This window comes from Amphiura filiformis, chromosome 10 (assembly GCF_039555335.1).
Source record: "Amphiura filiformis chromosome 10, Afil_fr2py, whole genome shotgun sequence".
In the NCBI taxonomy this organism is placed as follows: Eukaryota; Metazoa; Echinodermata; class Ophiuroidea; order Amphilepidida; family Amphiuridae; genus Amphiura; species Amphiura filiformis.
In genome coordinates this window covers 5,598,064-5,619,907 of record NC_092637.1, presented here as the reverse complement: position 1 = coordinate 5,619,907, position 21,844 = coordinate 5,598,064, and the positions used below count along the sequence as shown (strand labels likewise).

The 21,844-nt window shown below is 36.1% G+C and overlaps 1 protein-coding gene across 1 annotated transcript in view; it reads left to right on the top strand.

The window, feature by feature from the left end:
• The window catches only part of LOC140162437 (unconventional myosin-X-like), a 152,124-nt gene that overhangs the window by 99,875 nt on the left and 30,405 nt on the right, over positions 1-21,844 (top strand). Inside the window, exons 26-30 of the mRNA XM_072185673.1 lie at positions 4,541-4,651; positions 5,717-5,839; positions 7,028-7,177; positions 7,799-7,884; positions 8,765-9,019. Of these exons, the coding sequence (XP_072041774.1) occupies positions 4,541-4,651; positions 5,717-5,839; positions 7,028-7,177; positions 7,799-7,884; positions 8,765-9,019 (725 nt within the window). The remainder of the gene's footprint in view (positions 1-4,540; positions 4,652-5,716; positions 5,840-7,027; positions 7,178-7,798; positions 7,885-8,764; positions 9,020-21,844) is intronic.

Here is a 21,844-nt window from a genome sequence, read left to right as displayed (position 1 = left end):
GGTGGCTCCATTTGAAATTCACACTCCCTGTGTGGGAGATTAAGGTCATATCTTCCATAGGGGGTGTATGGATCTCAACTGGAATAGCCCATTTTGGAGCAGACGACACTGAATGAGTGATTCCATTTGAAATCTACACCCCCTGTGTGGGAGGTTAAAGTCATGTCTTCCATAGGGGGTGTGTGGATTTGAACTGGATTAGCCCATTTTTTGTGCAACTTATTCATTTTAGTGTTGAGTTGAAATCCTGTTGCATGAAATTTTTGTTGTCTTTATACTCTCTGAAACTAAAATGGCGATATTTGACACTGCGATATTTTACTATTATTCACTGCGATGACACTAAATACTAATGTAGGTAGTATTAATGATCCTCTAAAAAGTATTAATATTGTTATTATTAGAATCACTTACAACATGACCGGAAGTTGCATCGGGATTTGGTGACATAAATTTTTGTAATGTTGTATTTATGCAAGTTGCCAGTTTGTCGTACGTATATACATGTAGGCGCTTTTTCATCCATTGTCGGGCCTAGAATATTAACCAAGATTAGGTGCTGTAAAAGTCAAATGTTATTTTATGTATTAATTAGAGGTTAATAACTGCGCATCGGTTATTTGGAGGGCATTGTGAAAAATCTAAACATTTTGCCTTTGGAACCGAGGAATATTCCGAGGTCCAAAGCAAAATGTTTAGATTTTTCACAATGCCTCCATATAACCGATGCAAAGTTATTAACTCATTCATTCATAAAATCACTTTGACGGTTAAAAAATTAAAAACTTAAACAAACTTAAAAAATAACACAAAATTTTCCTCAAAAGTTTGTAAAAATAAACAATTTTTACATCTTCCCTTTCCCAAAATCGATCAGGCTAAAACAAAAGCGACCAATAACAAAAGTGCGTATCAGAATCTGTGCAAATATGGTAGCGCGCAATCCAAATCGGCAGCCAGCCAGCCAGCAAGCAGTTCGTTGGACGCACAATACGGCTAACGAGAAGTCAATTGTGTGCGTCATTGGAACAATAACGCATTTTGCGGTCAATTGTGAGATATTAATGACCTCGATTTGCGTTCGCGTTTTCACAAATAATAAAATATGATTGGATCGCATGCATCGCGTTTATTAATGAGGTTATGAAATAAGTTTAATATGGTGTGAGGAAAAAACTATATTCTCATCTTCTCTAGTCTAACAAAGATGTTTCAGGATTTAGATGTTGCACCTGAAGAAAGCCAGACATGTGTTGGGTTTCTGTATATTGCTAAACACGATTTTTCAGCGGCATCAATATTTAGGTTTACTTGTAATCAATTTCATGAAATCTGAATGAAAAGTGATGTCTTATATTAATGTTTTACAAAATATTTTATTGGAGCAAACTTACTCAGAAGGAATCTCCTGTGCATAAATCAGGATGGCAGGGTTCCCACGGTCCTTGAAAGTCCTTGAATTTGGAAACACCTTTTCAAGGCCTGGAAATTTGCACAAGGTCCTTTAAAAGTCCTTGGAATTAGAATTTTACCTAAAGTATAATTTTGCCAAAATTTGGGGAGTGGGGAGGAGCTGTCACTTACATTAATACGCAGCTTTTTGTGTTGTGGTAAGTTATTGATAATCATGCTTTTGGACCTTGAAAGTCCTTTAAAAGTCCTTAAATTTTAAAGGCTTCAAGGTGCGAGAACCCTGGTATGGTCTGTGGATCGCGAAAAGTCTCGTTCATGTCATGTTTACTTGATGGTGCCATGAGTGCTCCGCACGGTTGATATTTGCGCAATATAATATGTATTGATATAAGCAGAGTAGTGTGGCGTTATGTTCATGCATTAGCAATATTTGTGCTATTATATTTAGTGGAGGATAATCTTTTGTAGAGTTGAAATGCGGTGAGTTGTCACTTTCAGAGTATTTGACAGAGTTACTTTATTTGTTAGAGTGCTGTGGCGTATAAATGTTGATAAATTGGAAATGTTTTAATTTGCAGTGCGGCAGGAACGTCTTTTAGAGATTTCAAAATGTGGTGAGTTGTCAGGCTCGGATCGGCATGCATAAATGACGCAGTTTTCACTGTATCATGGCTGTATGCTGATGGCTGTATGCTGTATGAGGCTTGTATTGTGATACCCCGACACTGATAATAATAATACTTTTCAATACTAACCTAAATTTGAATATTACTCCTATGTTAACCCTGTTCCTTTTTAAAGGAACTTTTATTATGATTTATGCACTCTTTGGCCATTTGATATTTGCACCTTACTGATTGAGTTATCTTGACTGCTTAACAGTCTAACATCTTACCGATTGAGATACCACTACTGCTTATAAGTCTAATGCCTTACTGATTGAGCTGACTTGACTGTTTATCAGTCTTAATGCCTTATATTGAATGAGCTACATTGACTGTTTATCAGTATAATGCTTTATTGATTGAGCTAACTTGACTGCTTAAGAGTCTAATGTCTGACTGTACTGATTGAGCTGCCTCGACTGTTTATCAGTCTAATGCCTTACTGATTGAGCTAACTTGACTGCTTAACAGTCTGATGCCTTACTGATTGAGCTGACTTGACTGCTTGACTGCTAACTTAACTGCTTAAGGTGTTATGGTCTAACACCTTACTGATTGAGCTAACTTGACTGTGTAACAGTCTAACACCTTACTGATTGAGCTAACTTGACTGCTTAACAGTCTTAATGCCTTACTGATTGAGCTGCCTTGACTGTTTATCAATATAATGCTTTACTGATTGAGCTAACATGACTGCTTAACAGTCTATTGCCTTAATTAACAGTCTAATGCCTTACTGCTTGATCTACCTTGATTGCTTAATAGCCTAATGCCTTATTGATTGACCTACCTTGACTACTTATCAGTCTAATGCCTTACTGATTGAGATCACCTAACTTGCTTCAAGTATAATGCCTTACTGATTGAGTTAACTTGACTGCTTAACAGTCTAATGCCTTACTGATTGAGCAAACTTGACTGCTTATCAGCCTAATGGCTTACTGATCTGCCTTACTGATTGCTCTACCTTGACTGCTTATCAGTCTAACACCTTACTGATTGAGATACCTTGACTGCTTAACAGTCTAACACCTTACTGATTGAGCTAACTTAACTGCTAAACAGTCTAATGCCTTACTGATTGAGCTAAAATGACTGCTTAACAGTCTAATGCCTTACTCAAATCAAATCACATCAAATCAAATCAAATACTGATTGAGCTAACTTGACTGCTTTGTTGCCTTATTGATTGATATACCTCAGTCTACCACCTTACTGATTGAGCTAACTTGACTGTTTAACAGTCTGATGCCTTACTGATTTTGATCACCTAACTTGCTTCAAGTCTAATGCCTTATTGATTGAGCTATATTGACTGCTTAACAGGCAAACATCTATGGATTGAGCTAACTGGACTGCATAAATTTAACATCAGGAATAATTTATTTAAGAGATCGTTTCACAAATTATTTTAAGAAAAATGAACAAGGATCAAAAATAGACCAAACTATTACGGGGTCACTATCAAATTCAATTCGAACTTCTACTCACAACTTACTTACAAAGCAATTAATGAACTTACACCTCAACTTGTACTCGGAACTTCTGCTCATCTGACCAATATATTATTGTTATACCCAAATGGAAACTCCATTGATCACATGGTCAGCTTTATTTCAGCAGTGCTGCACCTATTCTGTAGAACTGCCTTTTAACTATAAGACTATTGTACTCATACTCATTGTAAGGTATTCTGTAAAAATGTCGGGTGTGTTACATAGTGACAGATGTCAACACCGGGATGTTTTACACAGAGACAGATGTCAATCGCAAATTTGTCAAGATACGGACATCGGAAAAGCATCGAGTAGGTGAATTGTATTGGGCATAGATTATATTTTCAAAAGGTTAAAATGTAAAATTGTTCATCTCGCAGAGATTGCCAAAGTTATCCATTACTATATGTGATAACCACTTTTTGTGAAATCGCAACATCCGTCACTATGGATTTTACCTTATTGTTCATATCCATCAGTATGTATTACACCCACAGAATTAGAAAAGGAGAACCGGGACTCCCTATACCACCACATACAATCACGCCGTCAGCTATGGGTAGAAAATTGGGGGTATTCGGGTCCTTGCCGATGGTTCGCAGACACAAACAAAAACAATTCTGCGTCTCATCTTTAGCGTCTTGCAATCGACACATTTCACTATGAAGCGTGTCAAATTACATTTAGTATGCGATGCCGCGCTTGCATGGCAACGAATGCCTCGAGAGCATTCCGAGGGAAACTGACTACCCCCAATTTTTGCTCCATGTCTGTATCAAGATGGTGGTCAGGTCTCGGTTCTCTTTCTCTTTCTCTAATTCTGTGATTACACCCGACAAGATAATGTATTTTTATCCACCACATCACCTCTGAACAGTTCTGTTGAAATGAAACTGGTACTTTATAATGTTTTTGATTGATTGATGATTGATTGATTGATTGATTCATGTTTTTTTTATATTTCAGGAGAAACTGGAAGAAGAGATTCTTTGTTCTTAAAGACACAACTCTGTCATACTACAGTAGTGATGCTAACGACGCCAAACTACTGGGCAAGATTGATATCAGAGCCGCAAAGTAAGCTATTATTTACTGGTTAATAAATGTGTATCACTTGTGGAGAGAGAAATTGAACTCAATAATGCATGCACGCTGAGGTGCTGATGCGTCCAATGCACAAGGTCCATCAGGTATATTGCTGATAGCAATTCAAAAGCTGTCAAATTCATCACCCGTGACAGCAAATTGGAGCCCTTTTCATTCCCAGCATGCATCAGGGGGATTGCATTCAATGCATCAACATTCAGCGCACGTGCATTATTGAGTCTCTTGAGCAACAAGGGATCTGCATTTATTAACTTATTTCATACACGACAAAGAATTTCTGTGATTTATGCTATCAATGCACCCACCTTCAAGAAAAATGAACCGGTCCTGCAAGACACTATTCTGATAGGTTATTCAGTTGATTATATCATGTAATTAATCAATCAGGGGCACTGTAAGAAATGCATCCCATTTGATTAAAGCTCTATTTTTATTGGTTACTCAGATGGTTATATCATGTAATTAACCAATCAGAGGCCCTGTAAGAACGGCATATGTGCACATGGAATTTAAGCTCTATTTTGATTGGTTATTCTGTTGAGTATATCATGTAATTAACCAATCAGGGGCCCTGTAAGAAAGGCATATGTGCACATGGAATTAAAGCTCTATTTTGATTGGTTATTCAGTTGATTATATCATATAATTAACCAAACAGGGCATGTAAGACAGGCATATGTGCACATGGAATTAAAGCTCTATTTTGATTGGTTATTCAGTTGATTATATCATGTAATCAACCAATCAGAGGCTCTGTAAGAAAGGCATATGTGCACATGGAATTAAAGCTCTATTTTGATTGGTTATTCTGTTGATTATATCATGTAATCAACCAATCAGAGGCCCTGTGAGAAAGGCATATGTGCACATGGGATAAGAGAGATGAAAGGCGCTATTTACTGAGGTATTTGGAAGATTTCAAGAAAGAGAATGATAATAAAGACACAAGATAAATTTCAAGTGGCTGTTGGAGCCGATGGAGCTGATACTTTTTTCTATCTCTCTCATATTTGTAAAATATGTTATTGTTTTCAGAGAAATCTCTGATAGCAGTGAAGGACATCACAAGCTGAAGGGCGTCAGTGAAGGATGTTCCCTAGACATAAGGACAGAAGATAGAGTGTTCCAGCTGGTTGCGGACACAGATGATGAAATCAGGTATGTCAACTTGACAAAATACAATCATCGAAATCAGTCTTTGGAACGCTTGCATGTAAATAATGGAAAACTGTCACCCCCTCTCCCCCTGTGCAATATAATGTTGAGAAATGCCAATGTCTTCAGCGGTTTCCCAATGTGTTCCAACATTGATTGATGGGAAGAGGGGAAGGGTAAATCATTGTTGTAGATATTATGTTTGTTCCCAAGCACAGTATACATCATTTCCATGATCATAAGAAATTCTGCACAGAATTTTGACAGAGTGTGCCAAGCATTCGAAGTACTTTTTTCGAAGATTGTAGCTTGTCCTGAAATGACTGACCCATATTTGGAATAATGGGGAATGTTTGTATGTTACACAAAAGAACACTGACCATAGTTGTCTGAATTTTTGAATTTTGGTATTCTAAATTATTGAAAAAGGCTTCTTCCTTTTTTTGAAATTATAAATGAAGTGATTCAGTATCATATTGATTATAATTTCTTGCGAGAGAAAAAAATAAACAATTATGGCCAGACTCCAGGTAGATCTTGTGTGGTGGCGGTGCCACTTCTCCAGTTTTACCTTTGCTGCACAATGTATGTTGGTGCCCATTTGTGACGGGGTATATCGAAAGGAGACACTTTTGGGCAGGATCGTAATTAGAGAAATAGCACAAAATCTGCCCGGGAGCTATTTTTTAACAATTTGGGTTTGTTGCAAATTTGTGATGTTGATAATGTTTAAATTATTGTCTGATAGTTTCAGACTGGAATATAACTGCCATCTTGTATTTTTTGAGACATTTTTCAGGATGTCAATCAGGATGTCAATTGTCAATAATATTTTTAAAAGCCGATATCTCAATTTCTAATTTTATAATACCATAACTTACGAACTCAATATCTTCGCTTAGGAATGTCCGATTACATAGGGGGAAAACGGCATTGTGGAGCAAATTATCTCTATATTTAAGATATGTAAAACACTTAAAATTGATAACCTGCCCAAAAGTGTCTCTTTTTGATATACCATGGCACATTTATTCACATTGGTGGGGTGAGAGACAATAGAAATGAAGAGCCTTGTCTAAGTACACAACATGATGGCACAAACCCGCAACCTTCCGATCATGATCCAAAGCATATACTACTGCACCACCATGCACAATGTGTTATTTATTATTATCATTTTATCCATTTCAGTGAATGGTACAGCATTTTAACAAGAGTGAAGAATGCACAGGACTATGAACTGAAACAAATGCATGATGAGGAGGCTAACCCTAGGAATGCTATTGGCTCATTGGATGTGGCATTGATAGACTCTGTCATACCTGTCAAGTTAGCTGCCAAGTAAGTATCATTTCAGTATAGTGTGATCTCTCCAGCCTAATGCATGAGGAAGAGATTAACTAAAAATGTCCTATTTGATCATTGGATGTAACATTATTGATAGACTCGGCTATTCCAGTTGAAAATCATACACTCCCTATGGAACTCCCTTAATCTCCCATGCAGGGGGTGTAGATTTCAATTGAAGTCACCCATTCAGGTAGCCCATTTGAAAATTTTGCTTTGCTATGGGTAAATACTAAATAGGGATCAAAATTTGACTCTTTTTTTTCAATTCTGACCAAAATTTTGTTTATTATAAGGAATAGAAATAGTGTAAAGTCCTAATTCTCAAATTTGAGAAAAAGGAATCTAGTTTTGTGTCTTTAGACCATAAATATGTAGATTTTGTCGATTTGGAAATTTAAGGTAAGTTGTTATGGTGGACAAAAAAAATTGGCAAGGAAAATCAAATTAATTTTGTAATATTTCTCAAAAACTGCTATTTTTTTCAGAATTTTGCTGTGCTAGTTGGATTCCTTGCATCATTTTCTTTCTGAAAATGTAAACTTTTATGTACTTATAATGTGTTCAGTTCTATTTATTTTGTCTAATGTTTACCAATTATGTTGTCATATCCAGGCCCAATGCTTTTGACATCATCACAGCAGAAAGGATTATCAATCTGATGGGAGAGAATCCTGAGAGTATGAATGAATGGTTTCATGGTAAGAAATTGTCATATAATAAAAGTCAAAAGGTAAAAAAGAAACGGGTAATTTGTATCGGCTGTACCTGTCAATTTCATGTTGAAGTACCGTAAAACCCCGTCTACAAGCATATAGAGTGCTTCTGATGAAAGCTACATTAATCCAGGCACCATTATGGAGTTTGAACAAATAAGTTACGGATCCAAGCATATGCAAACAAGTATTTTTTTTGAGACCAATCTATTGTATTGGTATATTTACGCTTGCTTCAAATTAATTTAGCTTTCATAAAAAACACTATATATGCTTGTAGACGGGGTTTTACGGTATATAGCCAGCACTGGATGTGCATCAGTGCATATATACACAATCAATGCATGGTTGACATTTTTCGAACGTTTGCTCTGATTGGTTCTCGCTATCTAAGAATGTATGAAGCATTAATTAAATGGTGATCAATGGGAGGGAAAAACAAATAGTTGTGAGCATGATAATATCAGTGAAATTCACTCAAATCATGTATTGTTTAGGAGTATTTGGCTATTCTTGTTGAAAGCTACACTACACCTGTGGAAGATCTGGATCTGGATAAGGTTGAGTCTGCAGCTTCAACTAGCAAAAGTCGTACTATCGCCAACTTTGATGTCAGAAATATCAAATTTCAAATGGAGTAAACATTTTAGGCAGCTCCATTAGAATTTCACACATCCTCTGAGAAAGATTCTTCCCCAGAGAGAGGGTGAGCTTCAAATAGAGTTGGCTAATATGCAAATTCCATTTGAAATTCATACACTCCCTGTGCAAGATATGTTCAAAATCTTCTACAGGGGGCACATGGATTTTAAATAAAATAGCCCATTTAAACATGCAACATTTTCCCTGTTTCCTCTTCATTCAGCTCTCACTCACTACCACAAAGGTCAACACACTTATAAGAAGGAAGACATCCTCATGAGTGGCTGGCTTACAAAAGAAACACACGGAGGAACTTTGGCAAGAGCCGGTGCCAACCGCAAGAAACGCTATTTCATCTTGACTAGCAACTCCTTGGATTATTACAGGAACGTCGATTTGCAACAGAAACTAGGTGCTATTGCTTTGAATAGTCTGTGCTCTGTGACAGTGCCGGATGAGAAATCCATGAAAGAAGAAGGTAAGAAGGTTAACTCAATTTGGCAACAGATACTTTTGTTTTATTATTTAAGAAGGGTTGCAGGTTTGGTTTTGTGCTATCGACTAAAATTCTACATAGGTTTGAAAAGAGTACCGCTATAATAGTAGCTAGTAAATTATAAGTTGCAAATTCTACCCACGAGAGGTGAATTATGAAACAACAGATGTTTTAGGAAGATTTTTTTTCAGAGTAAACATTTCAAATAAGGACACAAATAACAGGACTGCATTTTTTATTTATAACTTTATATCTGTCATCTGAAAATCATAACTGCTGTAAAATGCAAATACACTGCCAGATTATTTCATCCAAATTATTTATTAGAATAGACATGGCTTACTAACTGAATGGAAAGTTTGATGTGATATCATTAACTATAATATGCACCACAAAAATAATGACAAGCACATATAACCTACTGTACGGTATACAGTACCATGGATGGCACTGTTGAGCTTGCATGCACTGGGCTATCATAGTTCAACCGTATCTGGTGTGCTTACCGTATGAGTCTATGCATTTTAACATGGCATTGTCGTCTAAATGATGCTTACTGGTCAGTGGACAAAAATTGCCACATATTGGCATTTTGTTCTGGTGCACATTGTGATGGCCTATAGGAAAGGGGTTTTTTTTGGGGGGGGTCAGATTAAGCCTTTTTTCAGATGTTTTTTGTGACTCTGTAGTATGTCACAGCAGGCATAATATATGTGCTTCAAAATTCTCATCAGTGTTGGTTATAACATATATCGTGCTTTTCATGTACCATTTTGAGTTCCATGAATAAACTTGATTCCATCGAATAGGCTATTTCAGTTGAAATTCATTATACACCCCATATGGAAGACATGACCTTAATCTTCCACACAGGGGTGCACATTTCTTATGGAGTCACCAATTCAAGTAGCCCCATTTGAAGTTAACACTCCCTGTGTCAGAGATTAATGTAATCTTCCATAGAGGGTGTATGGATTTCAACTGGAAGCTCAATTTGGGCACAAGCACAATAATGAAAACACTTTTTCTAAAATATGAAGTACCTTAATTGTTATCTAGTATAACTTATCGATTCCAAAGAATTTTGCTCTGGTTGTTGTGTTTAGAAATAAAAAGTGGACGTAATATTCTCGCCGGCGCAGCACAGTCCGCTCTGTTGACAGCGGAGAGTGCAATGCCTTTTGTACAGCTGGGCGGGCATGTCAACGACAACATTGGAAACAAATGTAAGCTGCGCCCTCCATTTTAATATTTGGAACTGTTGTGCATGTACGCACAGCAGTTTGGGCATGTTTTAACAATATAATGATAACAGTAACCATACAATTAATGGCATTGTTTAATTGCTAATACACTACTTGCCGTTATAGGTTGAACTTTTTTTCTTCAAATAATATTTTAAGGAGTTGGTGTAAGAAGATACCAACTACAATAGTTGCCATGTACAAAATAGCTGCATATGTGTACAAAAGAGATTGCACAAATTCCCAAATGTCTACAGGGCAGCTATTGCAGTTAGGATCTTCTTGCTCATCCATCCCCCTCATTAATATAACATCTGCATGAACAATTGGTATTCCAGTTGAAATCCATACACCCCCTGTGGAAGATACAACCTTAATCTTCCACACAGGGAGTCGGAATATCAAATGGAGTTACCTGAATGTGTGGCTCCATTTGAAATCTATACCCCCCTGTGTGGGGAATTAAGGTTATGTCTTCCATAGGTGTGTGGATTTCAACTGGGATAGTACAATCTCGTATTTACCTCAACATTTGGATGTTATTATGCAAGCTCCGTATGGGACAAAACCAGTATGCTGTTACGATTCATATGGCAAGAATCAAGGTAGACTTAGGATGTGTGTTATACAGGCATGAGAATTTTCAGGCATTTGCCTGAATTCAGGCTATTTTGTTGTCCAAATTTACACATTTTTTTCAGTCCATTTGGGCCTTTTTAAAGGCCGAATTCACACGCTTTTTCAGGCAGTTTTCAAAAAAGCCATTCTCATGCCTGATTATAGATTGGTGTTTGTGATGATGTTGCCATGGTGAGCCTCTCCCATCTTCTTTCCTCCCTCCCTCCAAGTCTGTTAAAGTCAGTTGTAGTTTGTGAAAGTTTTTATCTTTCCCCAGAAATGGCCGACACATATGTGATGATCTATCTACCATGAATGGGCTATAATGTCGGAAGAGCTTGTTTTAAAATAGTTCCCATTGAACCTCTCTAAAAACATCGGATAACTTTTTCGGAAAAGATTTTTTACTTACTTGCATGCAAGCTACAGGGGTATATTATTATATCCTTGTAAATACGTTTGTGAAGATTATCATTCATCCAGGTAGTAAATAATAAATTATTTTGAACTGCAATCTAGGCAACTGGACTTACGTTTTTGAGTGGGAAATTTTCACGTTCTATCCTGAGCAGCATCATCAGCCGACTGATCTTCTGGCGGTAAAAGTTCATTGACCAGGCGGATGTTGTAGTATCACAGGTCACCTTTGAGTTCAACCTGAGAGGGATCTTCCTAATCGCGGGAGGAGCCTTCACTGAACAGGGGAGGTGGCCTCGTCAATGAACTTGGCGGGGCCTACAGTTCAGCGATTAGGAAGATGATGCATGCTTCAGGATAGAACGTGAAAATTTCCCATGATAATTTAACGTGATAATTTAATATCCTTGTAAACATGTAAACAGGCCTGTATGCAGGATTTCTTTTGGGGGGGGGGTGCTGATTTTAAAAAAGTGGAGTTTTTTTCAAGAGGGGAAAGGGTGATTTTGTGAAAAGTGGCCTTTCTTCCTAAAATGTGGACCTTTTTTGACCAAAAAAACATTAAAAAAACTTTGTGTATACTTTTGCAAATTTGGGGCACCCCCTGCTTGTAAAGCTTGTTTTGAGGAAAATATGCCTGTCTAATATCTCAAAAAGTGACAATGCCGACATTACAGCTCATTTATGGAGGATGGTCACATAAAAATATTGAATGTGCACTCGGCCAGATTCAAACCCACAACCTTTGGATGTTTAGACAGATGCTAGTAGGTTGCTGGTTCAAACCCGGCTGAGTGTACATCCTCCTAACTAGCCATACTGGGGAAAGAGTAAAATTTGTATATATCCTAATTACCCAGAGTGATAACTGAATCCCCAGTTAGAGTGCCAGACACTGGGTACTCGAGAGTACACATGTACAGTACACACACTGGTACTGGACTGGTGCAAAATACAGCACTAATTTTTTTGGGATTAAAAACAATATCTTATTTTGCCAAATGAAACATAGCTAAATCCTAATCCTTAAGTTAGTCCTAACTGGCAATGAAAGTAAACTTTTAATATTTGGCCCATTTTTGGAAATAATGGCCAAATACATGCATTTTTAGGGCGCTTTTCGACCTTCTTCGTATTCTGTGACAATGATGCCCAAAGACTTGAACAAAGACCAATTTCAAGTTATGCATTTAAATTTTTGTAAAACACATTATCTAATCCTTTTCATAACCAATTAGCAAACATAACATATAATATTAAAATTATGAGCTAACTCTTACGGTCTTACCCTATACTCAAGATATTGAATGCTTACGACTTGTGCCATGTCTTACAATTTTTGACTACAACTGTAAGAAAAAATGCAAAATTGCATGTTTTTGGACCATTTTCCCTCAAATTGCAAAACTATTAAAATTTGACTTTTATTACCAGTTAGAACTAACTAAAGGATTAGGATTTAGCTATGTTTCATTTGACAAAACAGGATAATATTTTTTAATCCATTCTGGAATAGGGAGTAGTGCTGCACTGGTACTCTATATTAGCCACATAGTAGCTGGGCAGCAGTGTACCTCTGGGGCAACAGCAATATCTGGTGTGTAATTTTGACTTGTGGAAGTTTGTGGTAGATATTAATTGCACTAGTTTATTTGTTAGTCATATGAGTTAAAAGACTGGTAGTAAATAGCTGAAGTGATTATAACACACCACTTATAACCACCAAGTGCATCTCAAGCCCAGGTTCGTAACCAGGTTCCACATCGGGCTATTCAAGTTAAAATGCATATACCCCCTATGGAAAATATGATCTTATAATCTTCCATACAGGGAATGGGTTACCTGAAAAAGTGACTCCAATTGAAATGCACACCCCTTGTTTGTGAGATTAAGGTCATGTTTTCCATATGGGGTGCATGGATTTGAACTGGAATAGCCCATTCTCAAAGGGGGGGTTAAATGACTGGTCACTGAGAATTTGATCCCAATTAGAATGGAAAGTAGCGTCCTGAATTTAACTGAAAGTATCTTTTCAGGGGGCATACTAGCCTGAGTCCTTCACCCCCTTGAAACTAGTAAACACTGCGGTACAAAATAGTCCCATAGCTGTTGAAGGACTGGTGAATTCAGCCTAGGGGTATCCTGGCCCCTTCTGGTTGTACCATTGCTCAAGGGGCTGTTGTGAAGCACAATTCAATGCATCTACAATACATCTACAATACAGCGAGGAGAAAAGTAACTCAGCTGTTATAAATACGCCTATAGATTCAGAACAAATAATTGTTTTCACAATATTTCAACATAGAGAGAAGGATGATTTATTTGTATGACGAATCCGATATGTTATGGTATCATGCGAAATAAGCCATCCAATATTATCATTATTAGGTTTTCTTAACTCCTAATAACCCTGAAAACATAATAATGAACAAAATTGGACAAATTGGGTATCAAAATGCACGTAAATAAATCATCCTTCTTTTTATGTTGAAATATTGTGAAAACAATTATTAGTTCTGAATCTATATGCCTATATATAACAGCTGAGTTACTTTTTGTGCAGACTTTAGATAAGATGGGACAGAGATATGTCAAGAGATCCAATGTTATTGCATAATGTCCTCAGAAGGAGTAAAGTTGTAGTCTTATTCTTAGTTTTGATCAATAAAAAAATAAATACTATGTGTGATTTGATCAACGACCATGAGTCAGATGTTATATTAATCAACCATCAATCTGTGCACCCCCTTAACCCTCTCCACACGGGAGTTGTTGCAAACGATAAAAACTATTACAAATTTCAGAATTGTACATAATCATGACCATATTTGGAATCAGCATTAAAAATGCATTAATGTGAGTACAAACAAGCCTAGTATTGGTTCAGTGGTTCTTGAGATAGCTCATGATATTTTGAGAAAATATTTTAAAACTTGGACTTTATGTTGAAGCCTATGGCCAGCATTCAGGGAATTAAGTGGTGAGTGCTGAATAGGTTTCCTGATCCAGACATATAATTATTTTATATCAAAGTATCCATATTTCATAATCAAATCTGCAGTTTTAATCATACATGTTCATTGGCTGTATATATATCAAACTATCACCCATGGTGTTGTGGCACATTCGTAAACATGATCATATCAGATGCTAGCTCCCAGCATTCATCATGATGGTCAAATGTATGTTCATGTGTGGGGTTGCCAGTTATTATGGAAAAATAATACTCAAAAATTTACAAGTAAAAATGAATTCATGTAAGTCATGAAATTTATGTACCAAAAATTGAAATAATCTGATAATAATGACGTTAATAAGTTACAAATTTCAGCTGCGAATACCTTATATATAACTAAAAAAGATTCTTCAAAATGTAGTGAGAAAACTGGAAAACAGGGGGATGGGTAGTTATATTGTCTATAGACACTGGAGTAACTACACTCTTAGAGTTTGGTACACTGTTGTTCTTTATTTTATTTTATTTTGTATTTTGTAAGTTTCTTGTTCTTTTTGACAGACGGGTTATTTGGTTGTGTAATTAATTCCTTGTCAATATTGTACATATAGTGTTGTAAATTCATACATAGTGGTGAAAAAATGCAGAGTAATTGTGATAAAACTTCTACATACACTTCATTTTTTTTTCTCTCTCTTAGTGGGAGCACTATTAGGTGGCCCTTCTACATCTTCAGCCAATGTTGTTAGCTCAGTGGTTTCTTTAAAACTGTTTTGGACAACCTAATCGAATGATGCCACCCACTAGGTGACGTCACAGACGCTGGTATATTCCTCTCCTTGGAATAGGTTGTCTGAAAGCAACCAAGAAAGTATAGACCACTTGACATCATTGTTTATTAATAAAGGCGAGCGACTGGTCTATCGATATGCTTGAACGAACCGCTACACTGTTCGATGGCTTTCTTGTACTATATTAAATTTTGGTGGGCGATTTAAAATGCATGTGCCCTGAGCAAACTATAATGCGTACACATTCTGCAGTGCAAAGAATGGAAATAATTTGTGTGCATACAGCCGGGCAATGACGTCACATGTCAAGTGGTCTATATCAGAGCCAGTAACATCTGCTGAAGATGTCAGATGTCTATGAAAGCGTTCCCAGTATGTGAAATAAAAATGGTTGTGTATAAGTTTAATCAAAATTGATCTGAAGATTGTACATATGTGCAAAGTTTAGTGGGAAAAGCTGTTTGGTCCCTATATTGGGCTATTTCAGTTGAAATCCATACACCTCCTATGTAAGACATGCCCTAATCTTCTAGACAGGGAGCATGCATTTTAAATGGGGCTACCTGAATGGGTGACTCCATTTGAAATTCACACTCCCTGTGTGTGAGATTAAGGTCATGTGGTCCATAGAGGGTGTATGGATTTCAACTGGAATGCCTCAGTGTGGTGTTGTATAGGAAATTCAGTGTATGGACATCTTGTTTGAAAATAGGTTAGAGTGACAAAATATTTTGGAGATCAGATTTTCTGAAAAGAAAAGAATTAAATACAAACTTAAAATAAAGCATAACTTTCATGTTATTTTGTCCATTTAGTTTGTAAAGAGTTACATATAGAGCTAGTAAACTATCTTCACAAGACTTGTACTCTTTAACACCATGTGTTTTACTCGCACCTTGTACATATGCACTACAACTTCCGGTACAGTACTGCACACAAGCATTTTGTCACCTTGGCACGACATCCTGACAGAAGGACTATGCTGAGTACAGATGTAGATGTAAACTAGATGTCCAAACACTTAATATTTCATTCGTGGTGATATGTTTGTTTTCGATTTCAATGTTTTGGGAGCTTCTATGTGTTGACATTATCTGTACATAATTTCCCTGTCATAAAATTATTTTGCTAACATATAACCAAACTGCATCCTCATCACAATTTTTTGTCATTTTATCGCTTTTTTTTATCCCCATCTGCTTTATAATCACACTGACCACTAGGCTATCAAGTAGTTCAAACAGTTAACGGAAATGCTGCTGGCTCTAACCACTCTCCTAACGGCTCTATCAGCTCGCTGGACTCCGTAACCACCAACAACCTTAGCAACAGTAGTAATGGGGTCAATAGGTCAAGCAGTCGTATGGCAACACTGATACTGGAGACGGAAGACAAGTAAAGGTGCTACTATTGGTAGGTAGTCAAAAGGTCAAAGGTTGTCTTTGGATGTGATACCCATAATGCATTGCAACTTCCTATAGTGCATTAGCAGGTGCAGGTCAAAGGTTAAGTGATGTGATGGAGTAGCAAATAGTTTGATCAAAACACACAAATTAACAAAAAAAATAATCAAAATCATAATATTGTTTGTCTCATTTGTTTTGAATGTTTTCATATTTTTAACACGAAATTAATTCAATGTTTACCAAATTAATCAACTATATGTTAAAAGAGCATGCATGTTAGTCTACTCAATAATAAGGATAATTCTCATAATTTTTAGAACTTTTCATTTTCATAAATCATGTTCAGTTCCATTTGGTGTGTGCACTTCATTTCAAGATATTCAACCATTTGTTTATTTGTGACCCGCACTGACAAATCCAGGAACAAATCAGGTTTTTGACATTTCATGATTTTAATATAAATGTAAGCACAAGACAATAAGCTTTAAAATGATATATAATAGCATCAATACTTAATAAGATATAGATAATTTTGTAAATGATACCTTTATATTTTTACATAATTGCTATTCTGAGAAATGGCCAATTAGTTTTCTGTGTTACACAATATTGAATAGGGATTATCCTAGTTCAACTGTTAATTATTGATTAAATAAACCTCCTTTTAATAAGAACAAGGATTTGAAAGTTCACTTAGTCCCACAGTCAAATACTATGAAATAATGAATTTCAAAATTTGAATTTTGAATTTTCCATCTTTAGAATCCTATAACTCCAAAAAATTCCTGGTTTGATTTGTTCCTGGTTTTGTTGGAGTGGGTCACATCTGTTGTTTGAGTTTGTTTGGTAGTTTGCATGTGATATTAGTTAATTGGGTGATTTGCATGATGGGATATTTCTGTTTTAAATGATTGGAAATCTTTGGTGCAGTATCTGGTACAATGATGTAGACCTGTTATTGATTGTCGTATGTGTCGTATTATCGTCAATTTGACCCTAAATCCGACACTTCAAAAGATATTATCCTTTTTCGACACTTAACGACACTCATCAAAAAAGAAAAAAATTAAATTCCATGCTATTTTGCCCAAATAAGCTTACCGTACAATCATGTTTTTCATCGGAAAGTCGAAAATAACCCCCCGAAGTGGACCCGAACCCGGAAGTAGAACAAACCAGGAAGTGTGTTTACACCGGAAGTCGGTGATCCTAATTCATATCAGTGTGATTTTAAGCTTATCTATCGACTTTTTCAGCATTTTTTTTATATCATTAAAAGTTTTGACACGTGTCGATTGTCGTATTTTTTTCCCCGACACAGTGTTGAATTAGAAATCGGGTGTCGATAACAGGTCTACAAAAATGTAGCTTTATGAACAGAAAAGTAACAAAATCTACAGCATCAAAGAAATAGCTGAAGTTAGATTATTGCTTATGAATTAAATTCAATTGCAGCTTTCTTGCACAAATTAGTCAAAGTTTGCTGTTTATATTACTAAAAAGTAAAAATGCAGTATTTGAGCACTCTTATACTATTGCATTTGAACTTTGGGAGGTACTATATTAAAGTAAATTTTGCCTTTGAAACTACTGTGCATGTTTTTCAATTCAAAATTTAGATTTTTTTTACATATCCTTATAAACTCCTCAAAAAAAGTTTGGAAACTTTCAAAAACGGTTGTATATCAGAAAATTTTGAAATCTATCTCCATATTAATTGTTTCATACCAGCGAAAACATTGTTCATTTCTGTCAACAATGATACCTCATTTGTGACGATAGCTTATTCCACGGCTGAGTAACTTGCTTTGAAAGACAGAGAGGTCTCAAAGAAAATGTGCGAAACTGACCATTATCTGCGCTCATCTTATTGATCTGAATGAATGAAAGAGTGGTTTAATGCATGAATAAAAGAATGAATGAAAAGTTGTTTGCAGTACATCATTTTGAATGAAAAGTGCTAGGATGGGATTAGCAGTTCTACTACTTGTGGATTCAAACAGATCAACGCAAGTCAACCTATCTTGCTGGTCACTTCTTCATAGTGGTCATTTGCAAGAAATTTTTAAGCAAACATGGTTCGATTACCAGACCTGAATAAGGCTCGCGCTATTGGTCAGCTTGCTGGCATACCTCAGAATCACGGCAACATTTGGATTTTCCTGCAGTATGATCTCCAAGCTAAAAGCCGGGCTAAAAGTCAAGTTTCGTCAGACCGGAGATGTCAAAGACAGACCCATAAGTGGCCATCCAAGAAAAACAACAGCTGCAGAAGACCGCATGCGTGAGACTGACAGTACAAGAACCGTTTTAATGAAACAGTGTGGCATTCCTTATTCATGTTTACTAATGCAAATGGCACAGACAATGACAGATTTGGCACATTTTGTTTGAGACCTCCTTGTCTTTCAAAGACAGTTACTCAACAATAAAATAAGTTATGGTCACAAATTTGGTGTCATTTTTGACAGGAAAGAACAACACTTGTATCGATATGATTTAATATGGAAATAGATTTCACTTTTTTCTGATATAAAGCCGTTTTGGTAAGTTTCCAAACTTTTTTTGAGGAGTTTACATAAAAGAACATATATTTACAAATTTTTTTTTTTTTCGTGGTAGTTTTTTAGCTCTAAAAGCGTGAAAATTATTTTTCCACAAAATTGTGAACTTTGTTAGGTTCCCCCTGCACTTTCTCTTCTAGATACTGCACCTCACACTGTTGCAATGGTTATTCCAAGTGAGTTTCATACGCCCCATGGAAAGTCTGTATAGCCATATTTGTCTGTACTTTCCATGAAGGAGTATGGGATTCATATTGAATAGCCTACTATGTGATCCAATCTGGTTATGTCTGGCAAAAGATGGAAAGAAAAAGATAAAAAAAGCTTGAGGAAAAAATCCAAAACAAAACAAATCAAAGGACAATTGGGCTAATCCATTTAAAATACCTTCCACGGAGGATTATGAATTCTATTTGAAACTCGCCCTTCCTCTGTGAAGATTCAGGTTGAATCTTTTGCAAAGATGGTGTATGAAATTCAAATGGAGCTGCCTATTGTGTTCATTCCATTTGAAATTCATACTCCCCCTGTGGCAGCTATTTTCAAAATATTCCACAGAGGTAATGGGGATTTCAACTGGAATAGCTCTTAATGGCCAGTGAAGATGCTGGATTGTTTTACACACTGGTTGTACATATATATGTAACACTATTATCGACACATATGAACTTTTTGAAAAAATATTTTGACAATATGACAAAATCACATATAAAAAAGTTAACCAGATTGGATCAAATAATTCAAACTTGTGCATGTGGTTTGCTCTCTTGTTTCATTTCTTGTCAGTCATCATAATTCATTGATGTCAGAGTAAAAAACCACACAACATTGAAGTATAACTTGGTGATGAGCCATTGTTTTATTTAATGAGACCAGTTTTACAGCTTTATATGTTTTATTGCATCGCTGGGCAATTGTGATTGATTGCTTTGTTTTTAATCGCTGAGCAGAGGAAACCTCATATCGTCAGCCTGCTACACTAACTACCTAAGCCATTTTTACATGTTTCTCATTTGCAATTTTGATTTTCTGAGTAATAAACCCATATTTAATCATATTTCCAGTCGCATTTTTCATTAACTTGTGGAATACATCTCTTTTGATGTATTCCACAAGTTAATGAAGAATGCGACTCGAAATTTGATTAATCATGGGTTTATTACTCAGAAAATCAAAATTGCAAATGAGAAACATGTAAAAATGACCTATGCAATTAGCGTAGCAGGCTGACGATATGTAATTTGACCTCTGAAATGCAAATCTCAAGCATGATTTGCAACACAATTCATACCCATTTTGAAAGTTGGTTCAAAACATTTAAATGTTCAAATAATGCTCTTGTTATGACATAATTCCAGCTGTATACGTTTACCAAGATTTCTCAGTTTTTCAGACAGATGATTTTTTGAAACATAATATGTGGCTCTCTTTCATAGACATGCAACTCATTCATGCCAAAATATTTCCAGTGTTGCAAGGTTTTTACTCTTTCATCATGTTCTATTAACCATGTTTGCTCAAGCGAGGGCCTCCTATAGGCACCAAGCGAGGGCACTCTAACCATTTCTCTATCTCTCATCTGCCAATTCACACACTACTTACACCAGGTGACAATATTAGCATAAATGATGCCCCCGCCGAGTACTACACTCATAGTCCGCAAGGGTCATTGTCGTCTGCTCCGCCATCATTGCAGGCGATTTATCGCAGGCGGTCAGAAGGTCATGTGCCTTCACTGATAAGAACGAGGAAACAGAGTTTACCTGATTACATGGGTATGTATTTTGCTAAGCAAAACTGGGAATCTTGCTTGAAAACCCAAGTCACAGTGGAGGTATTTATATATTGCAATATGCTGTGAATATGGATGACATTGGGTTGTGAGCAAGATGCAAGGTATTGCATTTGGTACGGCTGCAAGTTTTGTGCTGCTTTCTTTAAAAAACTAAAAAAAAGATGCATTGGTCTTGGAATGAGCATTTCTTGGCGTTGATTGGTACTTTATATAGCAGGAAAAATGGTAGATATAATTAAAAAAATGAGATGGGACTAAGAATATGTAATAAACAACAAGGCAACTTCATACTTGATCAAAGAAACTGAACTAGGCCTATATGGAAATAAAACTGAACTGAATTGATCAATCAAATTGAGTACAGGCACTATTTTTTTTTGCATTTTTTGCACATGACGGATAAAATTCAGTGCTATTTAAGTTTACCAGAAAATTGTCTGATTCAAAAAATTTTACTCAATTCATCATGTAAAAAAGTAGAGAAAAAAATTTGTTATGGGGAATATTTTAAGACTTTTGGACAACAATAACTAGGATCTCTGACCATAGCTAATCTTATTATAGTAGCTAAACATTAACTGTGCAGTATTGCGGTATTTTTTTAGATTATACTGCAGTTTGTAGGCTAAGATTGATTTAAAGTCATGTAAATTTATAGTAGCGATCAGTTTGATAGAATTTTTATATTTTTTATTCGCAAAATAAGGCCGGATATATCGAGCAGGACTTAGTAATAAAAAGAACCAAAGAGGTAAGGTTGTCATGGAAACTGTTGATAGTAGGAAGGATTAGATTTGCATGTGTGTATGTGGTGCCTGTACTTGTGACTCAAATTTGATGTAATTTGCAAAGAACTTTCATCATAAAATTCACACTCGCACAAAGCTATGAGAAATCAGCCATTTTGGAGTGTCATACATGGGACCAAAAATAATGTACCTTCCGCCATTTTCAGCAGAGGAAAGGATTAATGTTTAAAAAGTTTTGGATATAGACATGGCATGGCACATTATCTG